The sequence below is a fragment of the Egretta garzetta genome, unplaced genomic scaffold, assembly GCF_000687185.1.
Source record: "Egretta garzetta isolate BGI_Z169 unplaced genomic scaffold, ASM68718v1 scaffold636, whole genome shotgun sequence".
Classification (NCBI taxonomy): domain Eukaryota; kingdom Metazoa; phylum Chordata; class Aves; order Pelecaniformes; family Ardeidae; genus Egretta; species Egretta garzetta.
Genome location: NW_009260012.1, coordinates 141,885 through 153,783, shown reverse-complemented (window position 1 = coordinate 153,783; position 11,899 = coordinate 141,885). Strand labels below are relative to the sequence as shown.

Genomic DNA, 11,899 nt, shown 5'->3' with positions numbered 1-11,899 from the left:
CCCTCACCCAACTGGGCTGGGCCCATGGCTCCAGCCTGGCCAGGTCCCCTCCCCCCCAGCAGACCCACACTCCCCCCCAGCTCGGTGCCATCTGCAAACTGGCTGGGGGTGCCCTCAATCCCCTCGCCCAGGTCATGGATAAAGATGTTAAACAGAGCTGGGGCCAGCGCTGAGCCCTGGGGGACACCGCTTGGGACCGGCCACCAGCTGGGTTGAACTCCATTGAGCACAACTCTCAGGGCTCGGCCATCCAGGCAGTTTTTAACCCAGTGAATGCCATCGTCCGATGAAGAGATCAGTGAATGAGACCGTCAACATAAGGCCTTCCCAACACAAGACCTTCTTCTGCCTTGCTGGCACAGGGAGCCGCAATGCTGGAGGCTGACCTCTTCCCACCGCCGTCCCACTTTGTGCCTCCTCATCAGCCAGCCTGGCCTTGAGCTGCCTAAACCACCCGCTGCCTTCAAGACCTGACGGAAAGGCATCTAATCCTGCACGTGAAACTCAGGGACGCCTGGGAGTAAACACTCTCGTATTGAGCTTCCCTCTTCAGTTTGCTCTGCGTTAAGGATTTGGCTTCTTGAGAAATTTCTGTTTGTCCCCACCTTTCCTTACTCTTAGTCTGTTTGGTTACAATAGGAAAAGGTTTCCACTTCCACCCTCCAGTGCCCAGGATCAGAGACACAAACCGGCTTCTCATGGCAGCCACAAACATCTCAAGAAGAACAGGGCTTAAAAATACAGCCCGGTTCACCGCAGTAGCATTCTGCAGTGAGAGGGACAACGTATGAATTCGTGCTGGCATGGTCCTGGAATCCCTCATCCTCTACACCCTGATGCCAGCAAAGGATGGCAAGCCTGCGCTGTTCAGCATTTCATAGAATCATAGAATGTTTTGGGTTGGAAGGGACCCCTAGAGGTCATCTAGTTCAACCCTCCAGATTTCCTCTGATCATTAGCTCTTCGCACTAAGGGAAGCATTGCCCATCTTCTTCAGTCGGACAGTTGGAGTTTGGGCTCGTCTCGGGCTGGCTGTGCGAACGACCTGGATAAAGAGCTGCAGAAAGCGCAAAGCCCCGTGAAAAGGTGGTTATTCCAATACAAGGCAGGAAAGGCAAAAAGTCAAAAGACTGTTGTGTGCCACCCCCCTGGTTTAAACCTGAACAGAATTGGCATCTGTAGGACAACGGTGTAAAATTAATACCCCTGGTTCCTCCTGGTAACGCACCTTTTGTCACAGAAACCTTGCAGAACAGCCATATAATACTCCAAGTTACACCGTAATTTCCTGGCATCCACTCACCGGGACGCAGTCGCCCAGGCCTAGCTGGCCAGCTCTCTGCCCCAACAAGCCCGGACACCACCACCATTACTTCTGCGGATCTCAAGCAGCGGCAGCAATAACCAACACTGGTCCGTTCCCACAGGGACAAGCTTGTCCACTTTTATTTATTTACACACAGAGCAGCCTTTTATTTTTATATAAACTGAACAAAGAAAAACAAACTTCCCAAATCCGAAATGTAAATATTTTCAAGTATACATTTGGTTAAAAACATACAAACACAACTTGAGATGAGAACCAAATAGATCTGGAGTTCACCATCACAAGGAAGAGGCTCTCCCCGCAGCGAGCCGCTCTCCCTGACCGTACGGACACTGGGATCAGCAGGCCCTGCACATGCAGCACACTGAAAATGTCACATCGTTCGCTCCCTGTACAGCTCCCTCTTTTTTGGCCTCGACTACTGAAAACCAATCAAGTTCAGAAATCTGTAACTCCGAGCAGAATGCTCTTTGCTTGCAACGTTGATACGAGCGTACCAAAGGCACTCTGGAGATACCGATTATTCTGCTTGCGAAGTTTTGAAGAAAGAGCAAGAGGTTTGGGGGCTTTTTTAGACAAGTTCAGTGTTAAACCACTGAAAATAAAGAAACAAGCTTCTGAAAATTCACTACAAATAGCAAAACGCTGTGAAATGTTTCACAGCACCTGACAGCCGCCTTCCCGAGAGTGGAAAGGTTACAGCCACCTCGCACCAGAGCACTTCCAACACCAAGATCTCCCTCATTCAGTTTTCTTCGTATAGGACAGAAAACAAACACCTACTTGAAGCGGACCTTCTCATCCATATCCACGGGGGGCTCATGTGTGATGAGGTTGACCAGCTCCTCCATGCAGTGCTGCTGGCAAAGGAAGTCCAGCAGCTTGCGGTTCTGCGCCTTGCACTCCTGTAAGATGTCATCTTCATCCATCAGCTCGTGAAGTGTCACATCTTCTTTATCCAGCAGCTTGTCCACATGCGATGTTGTGTTCAAATCGAACTTCCAGAACATGTTGATGGGACACAACTAGCTGTAATGCAAAAGAGCGTGAGTTAAACTTCCACCCTCGCTATTTTTGACTACTTTATAATCTGAGCAGATACCTTAATTCAGCTGCCAGGCAGCTCGCAAAAATCAGTTAAATTCTGTAAACAAAATTAACAACTCTTTGTACCAGAATCATAGAAACATCACAGAATGTTTTGGGTGGGAAGGGACCCCCAGAGGTCACCCAGCCCAACCCCCCTGCAGGAGCAGGGACACCTTGAACCACATCAGGTTGCTCACAGCCCCGGCCAACCTGGCCTGGAATGGTCCCAGGGATGGGGCCTCCACCCCCTCTCGGGGCAACCCCTGCCAGGCTTTCACCACCCTCACTGCAAAGAATTTCTTCCTTAGATCCAGCCTAAACCTCCCCTGCTTCAGTTTAAAGCCATCCCCCCTTGTCCTGTCCCAGCTGGCCCTACTAAAAAGCTTGTCCCCCCCTTTCCTCTGGGCCCCCTTGAAGCCCTGAGCGGCCGCACTCAGCTCTGCCCGCAGCCTTCTCTTCTCCAGGCTGAACACCCCCAACTCTCCCAGCCTGGCCTCAGAGCAGAGGGGCTCCAGCCCTCGGATCATTTTAGTAGCCCCTCGGATCATTTCAGTAGCCCTCCTCTGGCCCCGCTCCAACAGCTCCATGTCCTCCTTGTGCTGAGGGCTCCCGAGCTGGACGCAGGGCTCCAGGGGAGGTCTCCCCAGAGCAGAGCAGAGGGGCACAATCCCCTCCCTCGACGCTGGCCACGCTTCTCCTGATGCAGCCCAGGGTAGGGTTGGCTTCTGGGCTGCCAGCGCCCATGGCCGGCTCATGGCCAGCTTTTCACCCACCAGTGCCCCCAAGTCCCTCTGGGCAGGGCTGCTCTCCATCCTTTCTGTTCGAAAACTAACACGACCTAGATTATAGCTGTATGATATGAGACACACTACATGCATGAATTAACTTGAACTGCAAGTAGCTTGACGTAAAAATCAAAGATCACGTCCCTAGACAGAAATGCTGGGCTGGGTTACAGTCTGGGCTGGTCACAGGCAGGGAAGCCACGCTGCTGCACTGTGAGCAGTTTGCATTAAAGGGTTTGGGGTTCTTTCCAGGATTTGTATGAGAGTCATGCTTATCAGCCAACACTGCACCAATCAATGACTTATGGAAGTGGAAGAAAGGCCTCTGATGTATACATAACAGCAAGAGATAGCAAGAGTATTAAAAACCAAAAACCCTACTGGGCACTGCGAGCGGTACCACCAGCGGCAAACCTAGAGCTGAACTGCCAATAAATATAAACCTTAGGGATCACTGGGATATGCTATTAACCTCGTCGACATCACAGATGTAAAACTGTGAGCGGCCTTTTCTGAGGCAGTAGAGTGTGTTTTGGGGTTCCACATATGGAAGTGCGTGAGGGCTGCGGCTCCAGAGCTGGCGCCGGGGGGACGCAGAACGGACCCAGAGCCGCTCCAGAAGCTGAGCACGCCCTATCAGGAATGTATGGAGCAGTTCAGTGGATGGCACCATTTGTAGAAAGTTCCAAAATTCTGAACTCTAACCTTACTGGGGGGGGGAAGCACAGCTTAGAAGCTAGTGGTGTGTATTATCACCTAAAGGGTGTGGGGCTGGGCAGCTAAAAGTTGGTCTGTAAAATAACACCCAAATTCTACTCTTGGCCATTCTAAACCAGACAATACTCAACCACCCCCAGGCGCTCGCCTCTTCTCCAGGGTCCGCACATTTTACTTTACAGGGATTGGGACTTAGAGGTGTTCACCAGCAAGGGAAACGGCCAAAGGATATTATAAATCAAAGCTACAGACCGAGGGAAGGGCCTCCTTTTCCTACCGATTCTGGCTCTCAAGTCCTTGGAGGTACTGGCTGAAAGCAAACCCTCCTCACCATCACCTTCCTTCACAGGAAATTTTGCATGGACATTTTATATCACTCCAACTGAATTAAAAAAAAATTTTCATATGGTTCCGTGCCAAAGTGGTGAAGTGAGATCCTGCATGTAACAAAGAATGACGAGCTATTAGAGACGGATTTGAGCTGGAGCCTGGTCCCACAAAGCCACAGTAAGTTACCCTTCCGAAACGGCGATCAGACCCTGCCCCAGCTGCGAGTTTGCCCCCTCCCAGTCCCCCAGCAGTGCTCGAGGACCCCTCGCCCGAGCGGGTTCCCCCAAACCACGCAATGGCTCGGATCGTCCCCTCCAATGTCCCCACTCCGTACCTGCTCCATAGGGGTCTTGGTCGTGACCCAGGTGAGGTTTCACTACCGCCATGCAGGTTTGTAAGAATATTCCCCTTCAAACAAATATAGAGCGCTGCACTTCGTATTCCTCATCTTCCTCCTACACCCAACGCTTCCTTTCCTTTTTTGTTACCCTGGTTTTTCTCTTTTTCCAGTTAGCTTCCCCAATGCACTCTGACTTCTGGAACAGTCATTAATTCCATCCAAATAAGCCAGTGTTGAGACTATCCCTAAGAAACTGCTCCAGCAGTCTTCCTCTTGCTTAATATTTTCTCTTATAATCGCACCCTTTACCACCTCACCTCAGAATCTGGCTAATTCATGACTCGTCGACGAGCCATGACCTTTCACAATCCTGCTCCGGCTCTTGGACCAAATATCTTCATGATCTCCAGAAAGAAACAAGATTGACGGCATTTCTTTTATTTAGAGTATCAGCTCCAAAGACAGAGCTCAGATGAGCTTGGCACAATTTAAATGACTGATTTTAATTTCATTTTTCACTACCGTCTCTTTTACTGTTCCCTACAGGGACCAAAGAAGGAGCAATCTGAATTCCTCCCCAGGAACGCTTTCAGCACCTGCAGAGAGTACACGGTGGCTCCGGCTCCTCGCCAGCAGACGCCTGCACTTCGAAAAGCAGCTAAGCCATTTAACCAGCCGAGAATCTGAGCACAGCCTTGCATTTCTGGCCCCCCTCCAGCATCTCAGACTGAATTCCTCCCCAGACACGGGCTCATCCTCACTCAAACCCCGGGGCTCTGCTCCGCGTGCAGGAGCCTACCGAAAGGGGAAGCAGAGCTTCTGCAGGAGGGAGCCCTGGGCAGGGAGAGCCGTCGGACGCCCGGGGTGCACGCCGCGCAGGCCATCGGGTGCAGTGAGACCACGAAGAGGTGGCACCGCGCCGTCGGCTACGGGGATCAAAGACGGTTTCAAGAAATAAATAATCATTACCGTTGAAGAAAGCAGGAGAGGAACCATTATTCCCCATTGACAAAGGTGGTAAGCGTAGCTCAGACAAGATAAACGTCCCATGTAATAACATCAGGAAGCTAAAGGGCATTTTATAAAACGGATGAGAGCTGCCAATGTGCGACATTCCCAGATCACTTGTGCCCGAGCATGTGATGTTATACAGCAGGATCACCACGCTGTTTTTAACCTAACCCACGTTACTATTTCCGCAGCAGCAGGAACACTCACTCCAACCATTCATTTTGCTTTTTCCAGCATCCAAAAACGTTACCACGCCTGATCTTTTGCCAGTCCCGCTGCTTGCATAACTACAGCTGAGACACAATTTGGAAATGATCCTTTTTAAAAAACAATCAGACCCCCCCTTTTTTCCTCCAGGAAGGTGTATTTTAAGAAGGGGGCACTGCTTTCCAGTTGCCACAGCTGGGCCGTTTAAAAGGTTATTAAAGACCCCCATTTTTTAATTACAGGTTTGAATATCAGGGTCCCTTGCAGTACATCTTCACACTGAACCTCCAACCGAAGGGCTTAGAGGAGCTACGAAATGCAACGCGTGAAAAGAAACACCAATTTCTTATGGATTAGCCAATGAAGCTGCTGCCCTGCCACCGTGCAAGGGCTCTTCACGTGGGTGCAGACGAGTCTGAGGATCTCTAAAAGGAAAAGGATTACCTTACAAAATTAAGGCTATTTTTTTCTTGCAATACCCCTGTTACCCAGGGTGTTTGATAACAAACTCCAGAGCTCCACTCAGTGCTTCAAGATTTGTCACAGATAACTTTGCTATTTCACAGAGCTTTTTTCCACGTCAACATAACTCTTTCCTTTAACGTCTGTATCTGAGAGAGTTAGAAGAGATCAAGAAAATCTTTGTGAGTTTGTCCCTTGTGACGCAGCGCTGCCGATGCGTCCAAGCCCTGTTTGAACGGGCCGGTGTTGAGGACTCCATTCTAAAGGGAACACTTAAGTGACGAACGATGGAGCCACCCAACGCGCAGCCTCCTTACAGCTTGGTCTTCCCGGTGTCCTCCTGGACGCCGCATTTACCCGCCGGCTTTGGACCTTCAGTGTTTTGAGGCAGAGCTCACATACACCTTACGGGGAAGCACATGGCCTCAAGCCCAGCAGGAACCCAACCACAATCCTGCTCAAGCATCACACAAAGACGGCTTCATACCTACAGCGTTCCCTTTAAACGTCAGGCGCCAGCCACTTCTAGTCTAACCTACAGCATCACATTTAGCCAGACTCTTCCCGGGGGTGCCCAGCGCCAGGACAAGGGGCCATGGGCACAACCTGAAGCAGAAGAGGTTCCAGGTGAACGGGAGGAAGAACTTGTTGACTGTGAGGGTGCCCGAGCCCTGGCCCAGGCTGCCCAGGGGGGCTGTGGAGTCTCCTTCTCTGGAGATCTTCAACCCCCGCCTGGACGCTGTCCTGTGCCCCCTGCTCTGGGTGAGCCTGCTTGGGCAGGGGGGTGGCACTGGGTGAGCTCCCGAGGGCCCTGCCAGCCCCGGCCAGTCTGGGATTCTGGGATTCTGTGTTTCTTGTAACTCTCCCTGTGAACACCAAGGCTGTAACAGGCTTTCCTCGTGGTGGGCCCAAGCTCAGCGTTACGGGGAGGGAAGCAGGGGGAAGCTGCCCAAAACAACCGCTTACCCAGAGCACGGCCCACCCACTGCCACCTCCCAGCAATCTGCCGAACTGCCAGATCAGTTTGCTTAGGCTGATCCCAGTCTTTTGGGAACCACTCCCTCCTCAAAAAATAGCACAAAATATGGCAGAAAGAGAAGCAGTTTCTAACCGGAGCTGTTTAAACCAATAGCATATTGAAATTTAAAACAACAAGTTAACTTCTAGCACTGTAGCACCAAGCAAGAGCTTCTGCATCCGTCCATTCAGCTACTGGAAATGCTCCCCAGTAACTGAATTTCTGCATTAGGATCAGACATCTGAATGTCCAACCCAGGTGACATTTCCGTGACAGCAATGCTGCTTGGCTGCGCAGCGTCTTCGTTACAAACTGTTCTTCAGCCATTTTTAACTAGCTGGGCTGGGTTATAAATTCACCGAGGGAAAAGCTGGCATAAAAGGCCTTAAATGCAGAACGTTTGGGTGCAGGGTTAACCCAAATACATTTATGTATTCCACACAGGTAAATCTCACTTCTCAAATTCAAACCCACTGCAAATCTGTCGTTTCCACAGTTTTTCAAGACGTTTTCTGTACCTATGGGAAAAGCTGTCTGACCTACGGGAGAGCCGCTGGGAAGGGGTCCCTAGGAAAGGAAGCCAGCCCCTTCCCCAGCACGGAGCAGGCAGATCCCCTGCCCGACCTCCTCCTTAAAATGAAGGAGGATCGCTGAGGAGTTCGGCCTCTCCCGGTCCTCGCTGGCGGAACCGGGCCCCTGGAAGCCACCGATGCAATTCCCAGTGTCCTGGGACTGGGTGCAGCTGCAGCCAACTGGGAAGGCAGCCTGCCCTGCAGCAGGGCGCTCCCACCACGTTGCCCAAAGCACACGCCACATCACGAGACGACTCTTCTTTGCCCTCACTCCAGCCAAAAAAAGCTCTTTTAGGTACAGTGATCTTACGGGCTACTCAGTAAAACGCAGCAAGTGAGATTGTGGAAGGATTGTTCAGGGCATACAGTGAGGCCCAAGCAGGTGTCCAGGCGATGACGGGAGGTTCTGTAACCCACACAGCATCTCTGCAAGCTTGGAAGTGGAACAGTACCACACACAAAAAACCCCAAAGGGACACACATGCCACTTGAGGACCAGCAGAATGAGTCACGGCCTACGGGAGCCAGAAGACCTGTCCTGGAAGGCCACAAGCCAGGCACGAGAGACGATACACTGCTGTGACACTGCCCGCAGGGTCCGAGCCGTGATGCCTCTGGAAGCAGGGACGTACAGCAACGGCGGAACAAGCAGCTCCTAGCGCTGGTGGATTCACAGTCACAGCATGGCTTGGGCTGGAAGGGACCTTTAAAGACCACCCAGTCCAACCCCCTGCCGTGGGCAGGGACACCTTCCACCAGACCAGGCCGCCCAAAGCCCTGTCCCAGCCTGACCCTGAGCACTTCCAGGGATGGGGCAGCCACTGCTTCTCTGGGCAGCCTGGGCCACCGCCTCACCACCCTCAGGATAAAAGATTTCTTCCTTTTCTCCAATCTAAACCTGTCCTCTTTCAGTTTAAAACCATTGCCCCTTGTCCTGTCATCACAGGCTTTGGTGAAAAGTCTCTCAGTCTTTCTTATAAGCCTCACTTACACATTGAAATGCCGCAATCAGGTCTCCCCGCAGCCTTCTCTTCCCCAGGCTGAAAAAACCCAACTCTCTCAGCCTGTCCTCACAGGAGAGGGGCTCCAGCCCTCTGACCATTTTCACATTCCTCCTCTGGCCCTGCTCCAGCAGGTCCATGTCTGTCCTGTGTTGAGGACCCCACGCAGGATGCAGGGCTCCAGGGGGTCACACCAGAGCGGAGCAGAGGGGTAGAATCTCCTCCTGCGACCTCCTGGCCACGCCACTTTTGATGCAGCCTAGGATATGGTTAGCTTTCTGGGCTGCAAGCGCATGTTACCAGCTCTTATCCCATTTTTCATCCACCACTACCCTCAAGTCCTTCTGCAGGGCCGCTCATTCATCCCCCAGTCTGTATTGACACTGGGGATTGCCCTGACCCAGGTGCAGGAACTTGCACTTGGCCTTGTTGAACTTCATGAGGTTTGCATGGGCCTGCGAAGGTCCCTCTGGATGGCGTCCCTTCCCTCCAGTGAATCAACTGCAACGCTCAGCTCAGCACCATCCACAAATGTGCTGAGAGGGAACTCAATCCCACTGTCATTGATGAAGACATTAAATAATACTGGTCCCAGTATGGACCCTTGAGGGACACTACTCATTACAGGTTTCCACTGGGACACTGAGCCATTGACTGCAACTCTTTGGACCTGGCCCTCCAGACAATTTCTTACTCATCTAACAGCCCATCCACCAAACCCATATCTCTCTGATTTAGTGGCCAGAATCTTGCATGGGACCGTATCAGAGGCCTTATAGAAGTCTAGGTAGATGACATTTGTAGCTCTTCCCTTGTCCACTGATACAGTCACTCCACTGTAGGAGGCCACTAGACTCATCAGGCACAACTTGTCCTTGGTGAAGCCATCTTGGCTGTCTCTAATTACCTCCCTGTCTTCCATATGTTTGTACATCTCCCAGGAGGATCTGCTCCATGATCTTACTGGGCAGAGGTGAGGCTGACTGGTCAGTAGTGACCTGGGTCCTCCTTTCTACCCTTTCTAAAAATGGGCACAATGTTTCTCTTCTTCCAGTCTCTGGAGACTTCACCCGACTGTCGCAACTTCTCCAATATGATGGAGAGTGGCTTGGCAACTACACCAGCCAATTCCCTCAGGATCCTGGACGGAGTTTGCCAGGTCCCATGGACTTATGTGTCTTCCTCAGGTGGTCTCAAACCTGATCTTCCCTTAAAATGGGAGGGACTGGATTGAAGTTCAGGGGCTTGAGGTATGTGGGAAGAGTGATTCCCACTGAAAACCAAAGCAGAAAAATTGTTGAGTACCCCAGCCTTCTCCATGTCAGTTGTCACCAGTTCTCCTGTCTTCTCTATTGGGGGGGGAAGCTGTGTATTTTCTTTCATCTTCTTTTTCTGGCCAATGTACCTGTAGAAGCCCTTCTTATTATTTTTCGCCTCCCTCAGCAATTCATGGAGGTTTTGTGGACTTGGATGGTCCAGAAGAACTTTCTACAAGAACGTCAACATACCCAACACCAGGATGCTTGCAGCCGGAGGTGGGGGCAATGGGACACCATTACCCATAACCAGGCAGCACCAGCAAGACAGAAGAGGGGAGCTCCTGGAGAAACCCAGCTCTCCCATTTGTGGGAGCAGCAGGATATGTCCGCATATGTACAGGCATGCGCACAACGTGCGTGCTGATTTCCGTCTGCGTCTTCTTGCAGGAAGCACATGCAGTCTTCTACGACATACAACATAACTGCTGAAGCACGTCAAAATGTATTGGAAAAAAAAAAAGGGAGAGGGCCAGAAAAGTTCTCCATGACGACAGTTACACCTCTATGAATGCTCCATTTCGAGATGTAACAAGAAACAAACTTGTATGTCTGTAACATAATAAAAAATGTTCATCGTTACTTTTAAACAACCTGATCATCTAGAAAAGTAACTGCTCCGCTCTGCAATGATCAGCGAATTCATCTTCTTGCATCTGCTTCACTGCAGGCAAGCCATCGTAACCAACCAGGCACTTGTTCCCTACGAGCTACGGAGAGCAGGAAGAGAAGTGCTCCTAGGAAATGGGATCTGAGAACCTGAGCTACCGTGAAAAACTTCATCAGCATTAACCACCGAACTGCAGCCCATCCAAGGGGAGCTACCAGAGGAACCAGCAACCAGAGCAATCCACCCCTGGAAACAACGGTACCACCTTGCAGAGCCAGGAGCCCAGAACGAGCAAGGCCTTTCTTTTGGCATTGGGATATAAATCCACCTTCTTCCGATAACTCGGAAAGTGCCCTTCACCTCCTTCCAAAGAGGCGATCACCAAAAAAGCCTACTGAACAGCAGGAAAGGGGCCTCAGAAACTGAGACAGCCAGAGACCTGCCGAGTGTTATGAGCCCAATAAACAGTAAATGCAATTTTTTCTTGTGATACACGACTTGGATTCAACACCGCTTCCAGTTTACGCTGCTTTAAGTCACCTACTTAAACTGGAGGAACTCCTAAATACTGAAATATTAAGTGCTACAAATCACTAATAAAGTTAAGGTAACTGTACAGCAGAAGAGGTGGATGAAGAAAACAGGACTATGAGGGAATATCCTACTTCTCTAGCAATCTGTGGCATTGCATACCCCAGTAAAGAAAATCAGGAGCGTCTTAGACATCTAGTGGCAAAAAATTAAAAAAAAAAAAAAATTGCAGATATCCAGGACAAAAGACCACAAAGCAGCGGATGCCAGCTGCCAGCTTTAAACGTTTCCAATCATCAAGCATTACACAGAGCTCCGTTCTCTGGTTCTAGGCTCTGCTGGGCGTGGGTAACGCAATCTCCCCACAATCTTACAACGCGGGGCGCTCTCGGCCCTTCTCACCCAGCGAGAACGGGAGGGCTCGCCAAGGCCAAAAGTCGTTTTTTACTCCCTACTGCAGAAGCTGGGTTTGGAAACGGAAGCATCAGCCAGACCCGCGCAGGGAAGCCGGCAGTAGTAAGAGGCTGGGACATGAAGCGAACTCTCTTCACCACAAGCAACCCGGTGGCTGTCCAAGCTGATG

At 51.0% G+C, this 11,899-nt stretch overlaps 1 protein-coding gene across 5 annotated transcripts in view; it reads right to left on the bottom strand.

Moving 5' to 3' along the window:
- PPP6R2 (protein phosphatase 6 regulatory subunit 2) overlaps nt 1–11,899 on the bottom strand; it is a 122,579-nt gene that overhangs the window by 65,593 nt on the left and 45,087 nt on the right. For 4 of the 5 annotated variants that reach the window (XM_035896080.1, XM_035896082.1, XM_035896083.1 and 1 more), the window contains one exon: nt 2,111–2,356. In XM_035896080.1, the coding sequence (XP_035751973.1) occupies nt 2,111–2,337 (227 nt within the window). In that variant the 5' untranslated portion in view covers nt 2,338–2,356. Of the gene's footprint in view, nt 1–2,110; nt 2,357–11,899 lie in introns of those variants that run through there. The other variant, XM_035896084.1, reaches the window with a different exon arrangement.